The sequence below is a fragment of the Poecile atricapillus genome, chromosome 2, assembly GCF_030490865.1.
Source record: "Poecile atricapillus isolate bPoeAtr1 chromosome 2, bPoeAtr1.hap1, whole genome shotgun sequence".
NCBI lineage: Eukaryota > Metazoa > Chordata > Aves > Passeriformes > Paridae > Poecile > Poecile atricapillus.
In genome coordinates, this window is record NC_081250.1 from 111,886,939 (window position 1) to 111,906,671 (window position 19,733).

Here is a 19,733-nt window from a genome sequence, read left to right on the forward strand (position 1 = left end):
GTACTAACTTATCTGACCACTTTGATGTACTTGAAGTATTTTTTTGAAGTCCTGAAGGCATTGCAAAATCCGGTGTTGTCTTCACAGCTTGAATTTCTGCACTGTCTGAATTGAGGAAGTACAGAAGTGGATAGGAGCTCGTCTAACAAACAAATGAAAATACGATTAAATTGTGCTTGATTGTGCAGTGTCACTGTAAAATTCTAGACTGTGGTAATTGAAACCTGGTTAGGCAGCTCAAGAGGACTGAATTGTCACGTTTTTGCTGTGATCAGCATTGGCTTTGGGGAGGTCTGGGAGTTGAGTGGATTTCCAAAAAATGCTGCAGCGTATCTGGAGGCAGATGCAGAAATGGGCTGATTTCTGCAGTGCAGCCCATCATCATGCCAGAGCTACAGGAATCTAAGTGCTGGCCTGCAAAACAGCCATTAAACTTAGATTTAGATGCCTGTGTTCTATATACAATAAACAGATGAGCTTAAGTACTAAATACGAGGATTCCCAGCTACTGTCTTTCTGACCAAGGAACACTTAAGCTCCCTGGTGTTCCTGTACTTTATCTAATGCCTGTTTGATGTGGAGCAGGGACTGAAGCTCTTCAAGACCCTTTGAATCTTGTGGGGGTTTTTTCTGCAGTGGCACAGCCTTCGAGGGAGGGGTAGAAATTATCTCCTTGTTGCTTTGTATGGTGGGTTGAGAGCTTTACTGAGAGGAAGGGATTTAAATTCTCTTAATATAGAGATTGTCTTGTTAGAGTTCAGACTTCTCCGTTGCTTAGGCTGAAATGCCTGGAGTGTTAGAGAAGAGCTGTGTTTGCTGTTGTGGATGTACTTTTCAATGCAAGCAATGCATGTACAGCATGCTGTGAGTAGGAATCCCTGCAGAGCATAAGCTGACACCTACTGAATCAAGCCTCTAAACAAGCTTAGGTGCAGAAGTACCAACTTTGTACACACAGGCTTTTATGTGACATAAACCACAAGTTTGCAGAGGTGCAATGCATCTGGTCATGTCCAAAAGGACTCACCTCTTGGACTTTGATGTCTAAATGCTATCAAAACTGCTCTTGGAGCCTGAGTATTAGCTTTTATAGCTGAAGATAATCTTTTGTATTTGCATGCATAGAACATTTTTAATGTTTTCTTTTAATTGTCATCTCCCTGAAGTTATCCAAGTGATTACCAGTCTGCTGTTTTGAAGAGTTAATCAATTAAGTGAGGACTTTCAAAGGGCCTTTAATTTGAAGGTGTCCTTACACTAATTTTAAATATAAATGCTTTGCAGTTCTGCTTCCCTCACCCCTGGACGCTAACAGTGCTCAGTGTTTTTATATGGGTGTCGGTGTCTAGCACCTGTGCAAAATATATTTCAGAACAAAGTTACCAGATACAGTTGAGAATCACTTGTGGAAAATTTGTCTTTAAGAACATGTCCCCAAACCCCAGGAGATGCTAGACTGAGTGTCTTAAACGTCAGGCTTTCTGACTCAGTCCTGCATTTACACCACACCACTAGATGATGACATTTTATTGTGAAGGTTCACCAGTTCAGGCAGTACTTCATAAACATCATCTGCTTTTTAAAGTAGATCCTTGGCTTTCTATTACAACTATTGTTTCCTCTTCTGTGTCTGAAACAGGGAATTCCCCAGATTTCTCCCAAAAGTGTTTTTTTTTTTGGTTTTTTTTTTTGGTTGGTTTTTTTTTTTTTTTTTTTTGGTTTTTTTTTTTTTAATAAATTCTGGGTTGTATTCTCTCCCTGGAAATCTTCTGGTTTAATTTTATTTCATCAGTCACAAGCAAAGTCTTACGGTGGTGGATGCCATCTACAGAAAATTATTTCCTCTGCTTCCACCAATGTGGTTTTATATGTTGTCTGTCAAACTGCTCTAAAGTATAAGAAATATCTAACTGGTTTTTATACTGTAAAGTATAAAAAAAATCCTCTGTGCTTCTTTGTGCCAGGCTTGTGTCCACAGGCCACATTTGTGCACACGGTCTTCAGAGTCTTGGCCATGATATGTGGCAGTAGTATAAGAGCTAGAAAACCCATGAGCGTAAATCCAGTGGCGTTGCTATCAGAGCAAACCTGATTTATATGCTTTCTGGATCCTCTTCCTACACTGTGCTTTTTAAATGGTTGTCAAATGAAATAGAGAAGCTTTTCTGATCTCTGCCTATTTTTCCTGGACTACTATACTTGCTGTTCAGAATATGAATAACTTACAGCTTTAATGTTGTCCAAATTCTAGTTTATTAGTATATATTACTTGAAACCACAGAACCAATTGTGATACTGACCTTAAGTTTTGAGATTTTGAGTATGAAAGCATTGCTACTTTTGCTCCCTACTTTTGTGCAATATGTTTCTGTAATCCTTCAGATGTAAAGATAGCTGTCATGAAAGTCCTGCAGATATTTTTTTATATATTTGGAATAAATTTCTAGAGGATGTATCTGTGTGGAGTGGGCTGTGAAGTGATGTAGAGTTCAGTTCTAGGGCAAGGAGGAGTGGGTATGTAGGTGCATGCATCTGCTTTCGACATATGCTCATGTTTCCTTTCCTGTTTAGTAAATTTATCTTCTATTATTACAGCCTTACATAGAAGAAGTTAGTGAAGATAACTGAAGTTTCTATTCTGCAAATAGTGAATTAAGGAACCTGTTTATAGCCAGACAACTTATTAGGCAGAATAAGCTAACAAATTAACATTAGGTGCATAGAAGTACACAAAGAGAATCCTAAAACTGAGGAGAAAGGTATATGACATTTCCTAAATGGTAAATGGCAGGCTTATTTAAATATAAACAAACAAATGTAAATGCTTTTGTGTAGGATGTAGTGAGGTGCGTGCATATACGTGTTTTTTTTTCACTGTGGTTTTGGAGAGTGTGGGTGACTTGTTAAATTCAATTTTCAATTCCTTAAGTGCTTTCTCCTTAAGAAGTGGTTGTCTCGTTAGGTAGTTTAAATGTAATTGTACAGTTTTGCTATTTAACATAAAGTAGGCTTTCTGTTCCTTCAATAAGTGCATTCCAGGAACAATACTACTTCTACTTGGCTGTAGTGATGCAATTTTGAAGGACTTTTATTAATAGTAAAATGAAAAAAATAAAATTTCTTATTTGATGCTACTCTTGAAAATTTACACAAATGGTCAACTGTTGATCTGGAAACTCAGTTCTTCCTCCTTTCTGAGTGATTGGTCCATAACAGAATCAGCTGGTTTTTGGCAGTTTGGAGGGAAAATGCATTTAACATGTCTTAGGTTTCCAAGTGTAAATTTTGCTGTTGCAGGTGTCAATAAACATGTCAAAAGGATTTTTATCCTGAAGTCTTGGTATATGCTAAAGTTACATTAAGGGTCTGAATTGTAGTAGCTGTGGAAAACTCTAAGTCAGCATTTTCAATATCAAGGGTTTAAGTGATGCACTTGTGATTGCATTTTCACATTATTTTGAAATGAGTGTAAAACTGGGAAGGAATCTTTTCTCCAAGAATATGCAAATGCTTGTCTGAATCCTGAAAATATATTCTCCTTTATGCCTAGACTAAATAATCTTGCACCATATATATGACACAGCTGTGTTTGTTCTTATTCTGATTTTTTTTGACTAATTTTTTTACTTTATTCTAGTAATATAATTAGTGTGTAGCTTGCTTTTAAGGAATTGATAACTATAGAACACAATGTGATACCTACCTTTGCTCTGATATCTAAACACTTGCTATAACTTTGGCTCTCCATATTTGAGAAGAGTTATAATATATTGATAGATTTGTGCAGTTACTGTCCTAGCACTGAAAGGAAAATACTGTGTGAGTTGTAGTCTAAATCATTAAAGCATCAATATAGATACACTGATCAGACTTTTGGCAAATAGAAAGCAAGGTCTTGCTCCACTGCAGTTCTGCTGTATTTTGTACCCTGAAGAAAGACCTTAGACACATGTGAGATTGAGATTTCAAAAGACAGATTCTTTTATTATTATTATTATCATTGTCATTATTATTATTGTTTTTATTCCAGCCACGTCTGCTGCAATGTCTTGCCCATTTTTCTTACCAAAATGAGATTATGGTTGTTGTGAGCTGGGGAATAGAGATCATCCAGGCAGCAATTTAGTTTACTCTGTGCACGGTACCTCTTTGGTGATTGGGAGTTGGAGATACAAAATGATGCAGTGTTTTAGTTACCATAGACCCTGATGACCACTTGTTGCTACTGAAGTAATATGAGTGCATGCTGCATTCTTCTCTGGACTAAGAACTTCCGATTAAAATAGTTGCCAGTAAGGCAAGCACAAAATTGATACAGTGGGTGCCAAAATTTGCACTTCTGCATTTAGGCAGTAAAGCTGCCTGTCACACAATTCCTAAAAATGGTGCAGCTAGATGCCCAGAACTGCCTGAATACTTCAACGCTGCTGTCACTGTCCCTTTCCTTTCTCAATTTGGCTTTTCTTGCTTCCCCCATCCCAAATTTTCAAGGCTGAGCACAGCTGCCAGAGCTTGCTGGTGTTTGAGAGTTAACTGCTGTTTAATGAAAAGTATTCTTTTTTTTTTACTTTTAGTACAAACTTTGGGCTCGGGTTTGTGGCCCCAAATATTTAATGAAATTGCAGCTTGCATGGTATTTTTAGTTGCTTCATGCTTCAAGCATTGCAAGTTTTTGATCAGAATGCTAATAGATCACTTCCAAGTTCAAGATTTTTAACACTTTAAAAATCCTGCTAGCTCCAGAGTTCAGTCTGAAGGACAAATATCACATAAGCATTTTTACTTTGGGAAGAGTAAAATGAGAATATGTTCAATAATATCTTGAAGGAAAAATTTCTAAATGCTCTTCTGAGATGTTGAATTAACTTTAGCATTACCTTGTTAGCTTTGAGATTACTTATATTAGAAGAAAAGAGGACCCACACATCCCACATGCAAATTTTGTGTTTTCCACGTGTAAATACACATTGATAGGTGCTAACAGAATAGAAAATAAAACTACAGTTTTCCATTATTTTTCCCCCTCCCCTTCTGAAGCATTGCTTTAAGAATGGAAGTGAAATTGAACCATCGTAATTTCTCAATCTGGTTTGTGATAGTGGAGGCATGAAGCCAAAAGCTATTGGTGACTGCTGTGGAAACCAGTCAACTATTGCTTTTTCAAGTATGTTGAAGTATGCAGACATGCACTGAGGCTCTCTTTTTCTCTTTGCCTATAATTGAGAAGAATTACCGTAATTCTTCTTAATAATACTACTTTATGCAAGCTTTATAATCCTTATAAGGAAATGCTTAATACAAATTATGGCTGTTTGTATTTCAGGGCTCCTTTCTTTACAAGTTCTCCATGTCAGCTGCTTAGCCCATTCTTAGAGAATTACCCATTGAGTTTAGTTGTATAAGGATTGTATTTGATTACTGGGACATTTCAAGTGTATGTTCCTGATAAGTTTATGTGTGTGCTTATCTTCTACAAAAGTTTTAAATATCTGTGATTGTCTCCATGGGTCCTGCAATATATGTTATATCCATATTATGTCCCTGAATGTAATGTAACATACTATATTACACACTATATTACAGCACACACATTTTTATTCTAATCTAGATCTCAAAGAAGTTTTTAAATCTGTGCTTTGAAATCTTTTTATGCACTGTGAACAATCAGCGCAGCTAAATGTGTCAAACTTAAGACAGTGTTGTGGCAGTTAGCACTTTTGATTCTCTATATAAGTGTGTATTTGCAGCAACATTACAATTTTCAATTACAATGCCTTACCCAATTGATGGTTACTTTATTTTCCTTTGGTTCCTCCAAAGTTTAGGCACATGATCTGAAAGAAAATCTGTAAACTTTGTGTTGGGATTCGTTTTCTTTGTTCTTTATCCAAACAGAACTAACTTTAGCTGAGTACATTTAATGTATTTTTCAAAGTAGTTTCATTGTTCAGTGTTCTTTGGCTTACTTGGAAAAGCAATTTAAATGAGTCTTCTTTTCTTTAGCCTGCGTATAGGTGCTCTCATCAATGTTAGAAATCAGTTTAGATGAAGGTGGTGCTTTTGTGTGCATGCACATGCAGTCATCATTGACACAGTATTTCAGACGTGGTAAGACATTTCCTGCCCTGAAATGTTTGCTGTTTAAAATAGTTTTAACAGTGCAAAACCGCAAAATGATCTAGAAAAGGTAGGCTGTGGCAGGACTTCTGGAGAGGAGGGAAAGGGTTGGAAGAAGCTGGAAATGAAGAGAAGGGAAGAAATAAAGGGACTATTTTAGGCTTTGGGGGCAGTTCCGCAGGAGTGATGAAGCAATAAATGGGGCAAAGGGAAGCACAGTCAAGTGAGAAGAATGTGGAGTGAGTGGGAGTAGAAGAAAATGAATGTAATGTGCTGCACTGCCCAGCAGCCTGGTGTCTCCTTAAGCTGCCAGTGCTGTAGCCATGAATGCTGGCACTGCTGCAGCTGGAAGTACAGAATCTCAGTTTCAAGATGTTTGTGTGTCCCTGTGGATATTGTTAACAAAAATTTTTCCACTAAGTGCTGAGCATTATTGCAGAAATTATGCCTGTATTGCATTTGTGTTAGACAGCAATGTGCCACTTGTCTTTCCATTTTCTCTCATTTTTTTTTTCTTTCCTTTTATGAAAGTGCTTTTCTAAGAGTTTTAACAGGAAACTGCAGATCAGCTAAAGAGGTGAAATCGGTGTGAATAATTTGTACTTTACTGAATATCTGTGTGCAATCCCTCATTTAGTTGATTATTCTGCAATTGCTTCCTTTCTCAAAATGTTATCTCAAAAATAACATGCTTGCAGTTATCATCTACTTTAAGAAAGAGAGTACATAATATGAAAGATATGAAAGTCTTTGACTGTTCCCTGATCTGTCTATACAGTGACATTCCTCTGAGATGCATTTTCTTTTTTAGAAACAACTCTTTAAAAAGCTTTCAAGATGGTTATACAGTACACTGTATTGGCTGAAGATAAGAGAGAATCAATTTTATAAGGAAAGATTGAATTTGCTTAGACCAAATGATCTGTTTGGAGAAAAAAACACCAAACTTTTGAGACCTGTAGAAGGGCTTAGTGTTAAATGCTTGTCTACTTTCCCACAGTTGTATCTGTTTGTCTAGTAAAAGATATTACCTTCCATTGCAAGTATTTGTTCTCTCTGAAGGCTTGGACTAAAGCAAAACAGTTGCTTGAAGATGAAATATATTTCCCCCTTTAACAGTACCTACTGAATCCTGCAGGTGTTTAGTCTAGGTGCTTTAGGATTTAGTTCATAAATAATAATTTGGCTTTTAATCATGCCTTTCAATGGAGTCCTCTTGTTACATCCAGGCTTTAACCGGGGTGATTACCATAGCATCACCTAAACCAGAGACAATAAAACTGAGGTTTCATGGCATGGATCCATTAACTTTAATAAATGAAACTGAGCGGATAACTATAAACAAAGAATGTGAAAGTAGGTTATCAAAAAATGTGATAACATCTGTTCCTTGGAAACATGAAAGTAACTATTTCTGTGTCAAGAACTAAACCCTGTTTAAGTGGTATTATAAGCTGACTGCAATTTTCCTGTGTGCCCAAACTTCAGTGCATAATGTTGAGGCTTCTGTGCAAAATGATGTAATTATCTGCATGCCCTATCAGAGTCAGGTATTTATATTTAAAAGCCTGGGTCTCTGTCATCTGGAGGATCCTTATCAAGATGAGAGCTCAACTGCGTGGGATAATATGCAGTTGCATGAGAGGAGACCTGGTTCTGTCCCTGAATAGTTTGCAAGATGTAACACGTGAAGTGGCGTCTCCCCCTTCCCCTCTTTTTTTTTTTTTAAGGGAATGGAGAGCAAGGGTTATGGTAATTCACTTGAATGTAATGTTGGCTAACAGTAAGCGTAAATTGTCCAAATTGTCTTTAACAGCCAGTCATTTTCCCTGAGACAAAATGAAGATGTCCTTGTATGATGGGAAAAAAAAATTAGGCAAAGCACGAAAAGCACTTTTAGGTTGTCCATGTTAATATTTTTCAGCATTATTTGGTCTGTTAGAAGTTGGCTATTACTCTGATTACAGACTGATAGTGAGATCAGTGGTAATGAGATGATATTAGGAGTGATAGATTGAATTCTTAATGCTAAGAAGTCACCAAAACTACTAAAACGATGCTTTTAAGAGATGCAGTTACAGTTCAAATGCTACAGATGCCAAGACTGCAGCAGGATCTATACTCCATAGAGTACAAATCAGTGTCCCTTAACTGATGCTGAGTAATCTTGTTTTGTGCTCATTTTGCACTTCAGCAGCTTACTGTCCTCTACTATTCTTTCCTGTCCTCGTGCACAGCAGACAGCAATTTTGGTTCAGTCTTACCTTTGGGGTCACTGTTTAATTCTACATCTACAGAGTACCCTCAGAAATAAACAGTGCTTCAGTGATTTTGTGTAAAAAGGCACTTGGGCTGAGACAAGAGCCTCACCTGTTTCGGTTGGCTGATCCATGCCTCAGAACAACCTGTTCTGGGAGAGGCAGGCTGGAACAGCTTGTGGATGTATCTCCAGAAGTATAGCCTGCTTAACCTGTTTGCCTTGTGAAAGCTGAGGTTTCTGCTCAGGATTAGAAATTACGGCTTCGATTTCATCTTCCTTACCACTTGTGCATTCTTTATCTGGCTTAAAAAAAAATCAGTTAATACCATCTTTGCATTAGGTCTATAGAAAAGCTAGTTTGTTGTAATTTTAATTATTCTCCCAAAGTTCTTCTTTTGAGAATCAGATTTTTCTATTGATTTTTGTCTGTGCAAAATCTTATTTTAATGTTATTATTTTCAGTTCTTGTTTTCTACAGTGATGAGTGCCGCATGCAGGACACTGCCTGCCAGTGGTGTATGTGTACAGGATTGTGTGTGAGAGAGCTCAAACCAAACAAAAACACACACCTCTCCCCTGACAGAAAAGAATGCACAGCCAAACATACTGCATGCAATCATAATCGTCACCTCATTTTCCACTTCAAGGCAGTATGATCTAAACACGATATGGGAACTGATAAATGATGATTCAAGTTATTTATTTTGTTAATTATTATTTCATGTGTGATATAAACCACCATTTTGTGGTCTTGTGTACTGTACTTCAACTTCCTCACTCTGTGAAGTGGAAGAGGGAGTTTTCCTGTCCCTCCACAACTTTTCTTGGTTTCAGAAATGGTGCAGGAAGCCCAGCATCAGATAACTGGCTCTTGGATCTGACAGCAGCTATACCATTCTATTTATTTCTGCAGAGTTCCATGCAAGCCCTTTCAACTCCTTCATTGCGTGAAAGTATCTCTGAAACTGTCCTATTTGCTTTTCTTTTGATAACTGCTACTGGTGTTTTTCCTTTGCATTGAATCCTACTTTTGGGGTTACTTTTTAAGACAGTAGCTAATGCAGGCTTGACAGGGCTTCAAGAATAAATGGTGTTAGACATGGGTGTAAGACTTACCCAGGAGCTCTTCAAAGGGAAGCCCAATGTAAGCAGTGGTGTGTAAGGTTTAGTAGCTGGCCTGCTTCCTCCAGAGATAATCATGAATCAATTTCCTTTACGATAGGAAGCTCTGGGCTGCTGGATGCAATGAATCCTTTTTGATTAGTCATGGAAGAGAAGTCCTAACCACTTGTTTAAATGTCTCAAAACACCATTAAAGAGGAGATGAGGGTGCAGTCTGTGACCAAATTCTGCTTTGAATAATTACAGTGTTGCTGCCTACACTTCTCCTCCATATTCAAGTAGATACCACATTCTTCTTTGCTACTTGGCATAAATGATTTTGTGTGCTAATAACTACTGCATTCCAGCCCTGGGGTGGTGGCAGCTGGGAGACAGCAAAAATTCATTCCCATGTCTGTGTGAAGGGAGATGAAGGAAGTTTAGTGGTGGCTAAGCAGGGAGAAAGAAGCTCACTGGTGCTTGCTCTTGGAGAATCCCAGAGCAGTGCTGGAGGTGGCCGTCCCCGTGCTTGAGGAGCACACGGCTCTGTTTCCTGTAACGGCAGCCACAAAGTGCTCATGTGTGTGGAGCAGGACATGTCATTTCCTAGCGCTCTGAACCAGCACCACTGATAAATATTTAGGACAGATCAGATGGTCTGAGTGCGTGTGCTGGGGAGGAATGCTGTACTTGGCTAAACAACCAGGCATTATCTGAGATCCATTTTAAATATGTGCTGTCTCTGTAATAACACTGGGAGGTTGTTCCAGATACAAAATTTCAGTTAATCTGCTGTGTCAGTTTGGGCTTGCAAGTCCAAAAAATACCTTATTAGTGATTTATGTCTTTCATTGTTGTTCTTTTTTTCATACCATTATCTCTGCCCACGCACTGCTACCTAATCTTGTATTTTTGCCTGCTGTTCCTGTGGTTATTCTATGAGAAGAGAGCTTGGTGTCACGCACAGAATGGCACATACCTAACTCTGCACTTCAACATGAAGTTTCTTGTTTGAAGGAATATTTGAATTTTATCTCTCTAGAGTAAAAGTAGCTGGTTTACCAAGAACCAAATTGTTTCTCAGGCTACTAGGAAAGTATATTTGGCATAGGCTTCAGTGCTTCAGTTAAAGCTTCCGAAAACACAGAGCTTTGAAGAGAACTGCAAACTTTAAATCCTTTGTGTTTTAAATTATCTTTATAGAACTGAATAATATCCTGTACTATCTGTGTGCAAAATGCTTGAATTAATTTTGTGTTGATTAACTAAGGGAAAACTTATTTTGTTTTACCTTTACCCTACTCCCTGTAATCCTGCAAGCCAGCTTCTGGTGGAGTTAGCTTCGAGCATTCATTAGCATAGCCTGGGCCTTTGACACACTGCACTGATTTATGCTTGTGAATATTCATTGTGCTAAATCCAGTGGCTTTTCTGCTCACGGTTGTTTTTAGAGAATACCATGCAAGATACAAAATCTCCTTGCAACCTATAACCAGCTGCCTGGGGTAGAAGTTTGGATGCATTTGAATCCTTTTGCATACATGACAGCAAAGTACCTGCAGTGCAAATGCAGGGAAGACTGGATAAAATAAGAGGCAGTAGGATAGTCACCCAAGTTCACTGTGTGTGTTTGTTAATACTGCTCAGCTTCCACCATCCTGTCATGAGAGAGCAAGTAGGGAAATTGCAGATCAATCCTGAAAAACACAAAGGAATCAAAAGGGAAAAAGACAGTCCATGAAAGAACAGGGAGGGGTTAATAGAAAATGCTTCTAGAACTGGAGGCAAAGATATGAATGAACAAGTAGGAAAGGAGATGCCACAAGATTAATTTTACTCTGTGTGTACAGTGATCAGTCTGAAACTCTGAAATACTGTTTCTGTTTCTGACATAACTTGGCTCTGTGACCCTGAGAAAGCCCGGTTCCCTAAGGGTGCTCTGAGAAACCCTGTTAGTTCTGCCATTTGCACTAGGCTGTTGGTAGGATAGTAGGAGGGAAGAAATTTACATTATTTAGGGAAGGAAATGACAGACTAAGTGACTTCCATCTGCAAAAAGTTATATCAAACTCTATATAGTATTTGATACCCATTTTTTGTCTCTAAGACATCCTGCAGCATGCTGAATTATCTTAGTTTCAGCTGATTAACTTGTTCATAGTATCTGTGAACATTTATTGAGCATCTTATCTGCAAAGTATCTTCATATCTACTGGGAAAGATTTACAATATTAACTGAATGTATGACAGCTGAACAAATGCGAGTGTTTAGTGAATACAAAGGTGAGGTGGGGATACTGATGTTTTTCTGTGGAAATCACTGAGTGATGTATCTTGGGAGGAGAGACAAGTGCTCATCACCTTGCCTCTGACTAGCAATCACTTTTTTAAAAAATACAGATTCATTATTTATTTTAATAGGGTTGATCTGTTAGCTTTCTTTTTGTACAAAAAGCTTTATAAGGCTCTGCTTTCTATGCTAAAGGTGGAAACTTCAAATGGAGATGTAACACTTCTCATGTTAACTTACCGCTATTTTATTGATAAGAAATATCAAGTGCTTATTAGACTCATCAAATACAGATATTGCTTGCTTCCATCACTGTTGAAGTGAAAAGGTAATTTTTTCAGACCTTTTAGAAGCAAATACTGTGCAGATTGCCAAGGTACTGCCAGAAAACTCAGGTATTCAAGGTGAAGCAAGAGGTAGCTGAAGCAAATCTCTTGAGGATGAAGGAGGGAGACAGAAGTAACTCAGTCACAGAAGTAACAGCATGGTATTTTCTGTGCTGCTTGTGTAAAAAAAAAATCTATCTGCTGATGAAGCGCCATCTTCATTCCATTGACGTCAAGATTTTTGTCTTTAAACAATTTGGGCTAGGATTTTATAATTTCTCTGGTTGGTTTTTTGGTCTTTTTTCATTCTTAGTGAATGCAAATTGACACGGGTAAACCTACATTCTTTAGCAATCTTAGCTGCTTAGTTGGGAGGGTATTTGCTGTTTCTCATTTTGGTTTCTAGTTTTACATGTGTACCATCCTCTATGCTAGCTAGTACGTGTGAGTGCTGTCAAAAATATGTCATTAATTAATTAATTTTGAGAGCTCTTTCTTTTTTGATGCATTTTGATTAAGAAATGCCTAACCTTAAAATATAGGTCCTGAATGCTCCAATACAGTACTCAATGACTTCTTTGCTTTCCTCTAGCCAAATCTTGATGGAAAAAATGGCAGTAGTCTGTGCATTTATACTTGTCATTTTTCCTTAAAAGAAGGAGCCATAAAAAGGGAGCATTTAGAGCTTTTCAGATGACACCAGTCACAGAGAAAATAGATTTATTTTAAAATCTAACAAAATGAACTATGTTTATTGTTTTAGTGATAGAGATTGGGACCCCTGATTTTTTTTCAGTCAGCCCCTGACTGAAATATGGACAAGTAGCTAGCATGATATAAAAGAGGGTGTTGTGGAAAAGCCATCATGGGAAATATAGGTATATCTTAGTGAAGAGTCTACTACAAATTATTTGGAGGGATTGGGCTATATGGTAGATAATCACGATTACATTGGAATCAGGAGTCAGATGAAGGAATTGAGGTGGGGAAACTGAGTCTGTATGTAGTGGGAAGCATTGTACTGTCAGCCACTGTAACCAAAATTACTATATTTCAAAAAATAACCCATGTGGAAAAAATATTTTAATTTGACAATTCTTTGTGCTTAGCAGTGGTGCTCTTCTGAAACTCTAATGATATTACTGGAGATATTATTAGAAAAAAACACAACAAAATAGCAACAGAAATCTAGAAAATTGTTCTTTTTGATGTTAAAGATATTGATTAAAAATGAACAATTTCTTCACTATGTAGCAATGATTGTTTTAAAGTGAACTAAGTAAATTATTTCTTTTTGCCACCTTTCCCCCACCATATTGTTGGTAGGCTTGGCAGCTTGTTTACTGGATACTTGAAAAATCATGTTTGTTGTACATTTTGAAAATATTTTTCTCTTTTGACTAGAATTCTGATGATGGCTACAGTTAAAAAATGTACAGGGTTTGAAGGCTAAGTTTTTGTTCTGTTTTTCTTCTCCATTTTTAGAGTTTCCTCTTTTAAGAAAAATTTCCAACTGACCAGTTAAGAAACCATCAACAACAACAAACCACGAACAAGCAAACAAAACAAAAATCCCAAAGTACAGTTTCCTTGGGGAAGTTCAGTCTAAACAAGTATACAGTAATAAATATTAGCAGAAATTATTTATTAGACAATCTTTAGTAAGGAAAGCTTCTTAACTCTTAAACAGTCAGTGTGATTAAAACGTGCTTAATTTGAAGTCCTTCACAAGGGCCTTTCTCATTTGCATTTCACTTGCTCAGAGAACTTCAGGTTTGCATCCTTTTTTTAGGTGCAGTGGATATCATAGCTATTTGAGAAAAATTAAGGCATTCCTAAAGCAAGAGAGTGTGCTGGAATGATGTTTTAAGAATGAAGTGCTTGCTTACTGCTTTCAGAGTCTTTGAAATCTTTTATTTCTGGCTCATTTCCAATATGGATGGAGTTTGTTTTCAGAGAAGTATTGTTGCCAAGAGACAGATGTTGACTGTGTTGTGTTTAAAGCAGACTGATATTAATTACATTCTTTTAACTATTCTACTTCTCTGGATAACTTTAAAAGGTCCTTTCAATTTCCAGAATACTTAGGTAAGCTCTCGGAACATGAGCATAGTGTCTCGGCATTTACGTGAAAAATGTATTGGAGAACTGGCAAGAGCTGAACTTATTTTTGTACAGTCGAGAAACGCTGTTTTCAGATGATTACACTAATTAGTAACATAGAACAGCTTTAGCAAATTTAGCGAATGCTGTGATTTCCTTCCCTTTTGTCTTTCAAGTCTCTATCTGAGCCAGTTGTCAAACAACCTGGGTGGAGCACTACTTACTGCATTTGACCAGAGAAATGGGCTAATTTTTTTCAGGACCTATTCTGTGATTGAGGCAGCATGATCTGGAGCAACATCAGCCTTTGGGGTTTTCCAGTCTCCAATTGATAAGGCAAAGTTAATGTTTTGCATTTGGTGTTTTGGTGTTTTCAAGGATCAGTCTGTTACTTAACTTGGCTCCTCTACAGTTTTATGCCAGCTTACTTGAGCTGACAGGACTGTCACTGCTCACTCCACCAGAACTTGCAGACAGTGTTGGTTTGGTTGTTTGGGTTTTTTTCCAACTAGCTCCTGAGGACTGAGCCCGGCTCATGTTTCTTAGTCCTCTGCCTATTTCAGTGGTTTGGATCATTTTGTTCTGTACTTGGTAAAATGCTACTTTCCAAGTATTTTTGCTTAATACTAAGTACTTTAAGAAACACTGGGTCAAGAGAACATAATGTATGTAACAGCTGTGCAGATCTCACCTTAGGGAGCCAACCCAGCAGTGTTAACCTGCTTCTGCAGAAGCCCTAGAGAAGAGTAAAATAAGCTCAGCCAAAGCAGGTGAATTTTCTCTCCCAGCCCTCTTCTCAGCCTTCCGTGTCTCTGCAGAACTGTTTTTGCTGCTTTCTCATCCTCTACTCCCATCCCTCCCTCAGTGGGATGAGTTCAGTGTGTCCTGTGAGTTTCTGGGAGAAGAGCTGCAGCAAGGTTCTCTGGGGCTGAACTCCAGCCCTGCTGGCTCCCAGCCCTGACTGCTGACCAGTGATCCATCCTCCTTGGAGCTACCTGGAGACAGCCCAACAGCTTATGCTCAACTTTTGAAACCTTCCTGGGAAGCTGTAGTCCTGCTGGACATGGATGAAGGCCTGCTTTAGTGTTCAAAATTATGTTTTAATGAAAGGTTACAGACTTGTTGCCAGCGACAAGCTGTCAATAAAGGCATGTGTTTCTTCCTTCCATTCAGACTATGGAAGCTGACCTTCCTGTTTGCTTGAATCCCAATATAAAAGCTCTCTTTCTTTCAGCTGCCAGTTATGATCCCTGTCACTCATTGGCCTCTCTCTGCTTTCCTCAAAATTTCCCTTAGATAAAAGCATTAGCTTAATTCTCCAGAGCTAGTTATTTAAGAAAACTAAATGTTACTCGTCTCAGTTGTTCCTCAGGAGACGATCCTTATATTCAGGAGTTGATGTTGACTGACAAAAAATTAATGTGCATTTACGAAGTTTTGTGAAGTTGTCCAAGTTATGTTAATAAATTGGCATTCCATTTGTGTGTTAGTGGGTAACATAAAACTGCCTACATAAAGCTATACTATCTCATTAGCATTCTGTTCAAATGGCTTTCTACCTTTATTTGTTTAGGCAATTTCGACAGAAATATCTGAGTACTCATCTGATAATGACAGCGTGGGAGGAGGAGAGGCGACCCTGGTGACCACTACTCCAGGATCCAGCAAGGTGTTACAGCCATGGTCAGCAGGGGACACGGGGGATGTCACAGCGCGACCGGCCAGCGAGTGGCTGAGGTCAGCACAAGCCCTTCTCCGCACCCCCAGGAAGCAGGCGGGAAAGGCCCCCAGAGCCCCCGCTGAGTCTGCCAAGAAGAGGAAGCTACTGAGGTAAATGAACTGCCCACCTTAAGGAATTCTTTTTTGTTTGTTTTTTCTTAAATTATAAGTAAGACGATACTTGCCGAAGTGTTGGAGCATGTGTCATGGGTAAACGTTTTAGAGCTGCAAATATGAAAAACTCAAAGAATGTCATTTATCTGTAAACAAACAAAAAAGGCAAGGAAGAACTAAATTGAAAATCTCTGGTGAAAGCTCTCAATCTTGAGCTCCTGTTCAAAAACTGATTGGTTTTTGCACTTCTAATAATGCCTTACCGATGTGTGAGTAGACATACTTCTGCTCTAGCTTCTAATCATTTCATTGCTTTGTGATTCTCAAGAAGGTCTAAAAAAATGCTCAGGTTTTAGGATTATTTTTTGGTGGTTTTTTTTTTTTTGGTCCTTTCCAGGTTTGTCAGGGCAAAATTATCCAAAATATTGTAGGAAAGGAGTGGATGAGCAATAGTTCTGAAGAGTGTAACAGAGCATTAGGGAGGCAGTGGGAGGACATATTCTTAAGGTGAAATTTACATGTCTATGACTAAGTTTTAAATATATGAGAAAAATATGTAACTACTGAAAGAAAGTAGCCTGAGATGGAGCAGTTGAAGCCTGATGTTCTAGCTAATTACAGTGCAGAAATGGTCACTTCCTATATTGAATTAAAGAAAGTTATGTTAACTTAAATGGTATGTGTGAAGATATGCCTCGAGCTGTGGAGACCACAATTACAAATGGTGCTGCTATACATCCCTATTGTTGTTTTAACAATGTGCTTCTCTTACTTTTACAGCTGAATCTATGTACAATAATCAATCAATTACTTAAAAAGTAAATCTTTAGTTAATAGGTATACCTTATTTTTCTCTAAAATAGTCTTGGCTATTTCAAAATGCTGTCTGAGGAAACAGGTTTGGAAGTCCTTATTACTGAGGATCTCTATATTTAAAAGTGCTTTGCTTTTGCAATCAAGCTTTATTTCTTGTTGCTTTAGAAAACACACATACACAGCTGTACTAGGTCAGACCAAAGCTGTAACCCCGAAAAATGCCTTTTAATGGCCAAAAGCAAGTATGTGTGAATGTAATAAAAACAGGACAAGTGTACGGTGGTATTTTGCCCAGGTGCTCTTCCAGCTTAAAGCAGTTTCTGAGCTGTTTGTTGCCATTAGTGGATTTGTATTTTTCTAAATTCCAGCTTCATTTGATGACCTTTACTATCAACAGTCTAAATGCAAAAAATACTTTACAGCAAAGATACTTTGACACAAGTGTTTAGGAGAATAGATTGCTTTAAAAACAAACAAAACAAGACCAAACCATCTGCAATTATACAGAATGTGATCTGTCTGGAGTGGCCAGAGGAACGGAGCTTACAGGGTTTTTTACCTTCCATCCTGTGGTTCTACTTTGGGTTCCTTTGGGAACAGGGAAGAGGGAGGAAATTCCGTAGTTATGAGTGTTGTTTATCTAGTTATTTTGCTCATCCAGGTAATTGTCATCTTTTCACTCTTCCTGTTCAGGGCATTAATTCCATGTGTCTCTCCCATCCTTCCTTTTACGGCTGACAGAGAACATTTTCATTGGTGTGATAACAGTGGGTATAAGTTTGCATCCCCAATAGGAAAGCACAGGTTTTCAGTGCTGTTTGAAGACCAGTTTGGGGAGAGGTTTGTCAGCTTCCTGATTGATCAAGTGACAATCCCTTCTTTGTGGTTAAATAGCTAAAAGCTACAAAGCAGTTGTGGGCTTGTCATTTCTCTTTCCTTCCTACCTCTGCTGCAGATCGAGGCCACAGCAGAGAAAGCAGTGAGCAGGGGAATCATCCTGAGGCTGGATCTGGCCCATGAGCTCCCACTCAGATGGACCATTTAGAACTGCTCAGTAGGTGGAAGAGAGCCATGAGTCTCTGCTTGGCCCTGCTTAGCTCTCTTTCTCCAGGCCAGTGCCTCATGGGCTGAGCAGAGGTGGTAGAGCTGCCGTCTTCCTATGTGAATTCCTGTGCAGTAGGTTCAACTTCAAATCCAGACTGTACTGTGTATGCATATTTCATGGAGGAGTCCTGATGTAGGTAGAGTAGGTCTCCTCCCATTTTGTTTCCCCTTTATAGAAAATAGAAAATATTTATTTTTTTATATCTCTTTGGCGTTTGACATGTGTAAATCTATCTTGAAAAGTAGAGATAATATTTTCAAGAATTTTTAGCTTATATTTTCTGTAGAAATCTTACAGTCATGCTGCAATCTGCATTTATATTTGCATTGTGTGATTGCAGCTATGCTCCTGTAATGTCAATGGGTACATTTTTCTGTCCAACTTCAAAGATATCCCCCTAAAATATCCCCCCTAAACCCCCAGATCCCAAGCAAAACCAAACCAAACAAAGAAAAGAGCCGTAACAGTGTCTGGAAAAGTTCAGATAAATTCTGTTCTACTGTCCTCTCTTCCTGGAAACCTCCAGGTGCTAAAATGGAAATGGGTAGTTGCCTGGATGGGAGGAAAGAGTATTGTTTGTTTAACGCTATTACAGATGCACTTGCCATACACTAAAAAACTGAGACGCAACCAACCAAAGCAACAGAAATCTTCAGAAGTAAGGTAATTATAGACAATTAAAATAAGTTTTTGTGATCCTAGCATTGGAAATTTGACTGTAAATTCAACACCTTTGAGTGTAAATAAAATTAGAAGTCCATCTCTGTCCCCAAATCAACATGCGCAATATACAGTGCTGCTGCTGAGCCAGATTTGAAAGGGCATGTTGCAATTCTCCTTTGTTAGGGGTTAAGTGGGGTTTTGGAACACAATTGGTGTCTGAAGACAAGAATGATGTGGCAGAAGCAATTTCTTTCCCACCATATCTACTGCCAAATTCTCATATGTTTTCTTGTATCCCCTGTAATGTTAGTTTTTGTTTTCAAAAGTGTCCTAAGTAAATATTATTCTTCTTTCTACCATGGTCCCTAGGGGAAAGCAGGTAGTGTGTATGCTGGGGTTTGTCCTTTAGGGGTGTGTTGGTGGTTCTGAAGAGCTGTGCTGTAGGAGATGCCAGTTGGTCATGCTGGAAGGAAAGCAGAGCATCTCTTACAGCCATCAATGCCACTCCCCTTAAACACTGGTGTTATATGGTTGTGTAGTTGCCCTCCTCTATTTAAACAAGACTGTTGATGGATGCAGTGGGAATATATAATTTTTCCAGGTGCACTGCCAGATCCATGGCCTTGTATGGCACCTGTGAGCTACTGAGTCGAGAATTAGGTGCTACTAATGGTGCTTGGTACGGAGATGAATTGCTGTGGTGATCAGGTCAAGAGGTGTTGGGTTACATGCTCCTGCCCTTTTATTCCATCCCAAAGCTTTAGTTTCACTTCATGATGCAAATGATTTATAAACTTGAAGGGGGAGAGTATATATTGCAAAGAACAGTTTTCAAGAAGCTCTTCTTGTTCATTTGAAATTCATGTTAATGCTATGGGGTGAAATGTCTGAACTGTATTAGTTCCAGTGCTTTCAAAGTTTCATAGTGTGAAAGAATGGAGAAATGTTGAGTACTGCAAGTTTTAACATTTATTACATAGATTAAATAAAAACTGGGTTAATTCAGTATTTGTAGAGAAAAGAACTGAAAATGCATGTACTCAGCTTCTCTTGTCTACAAGTAAACCTTCCTTAAACATTTTCTGAATTGTTTACTTCTTCCATTATGATTTTATTTCC

General features: G+C 38.3%; 1 protein-coding gene across 1 annotated transcript in view; it reads left to right on the forward strand.

Moving 5' to 3' along the window:
• The window catches only part of SPIDR (scaffold protein involved in DNA repair), a 196,463-nt gene that overhangs the window by 36,118 nt on the left and 140,612 nt on the right, over positions 1-19,733 (forward strand). The window contains exon 6 of the mRNA XM_058832528.1: positions 15,771-16,027. Within this exon, the coding sequence (XP_058688511.1) occupies positions 15,771-16,027 (257 nt within the window). The remainder of the gene's footprint in view (positions 1-15,770; positions 16,028-19,733) is intronic.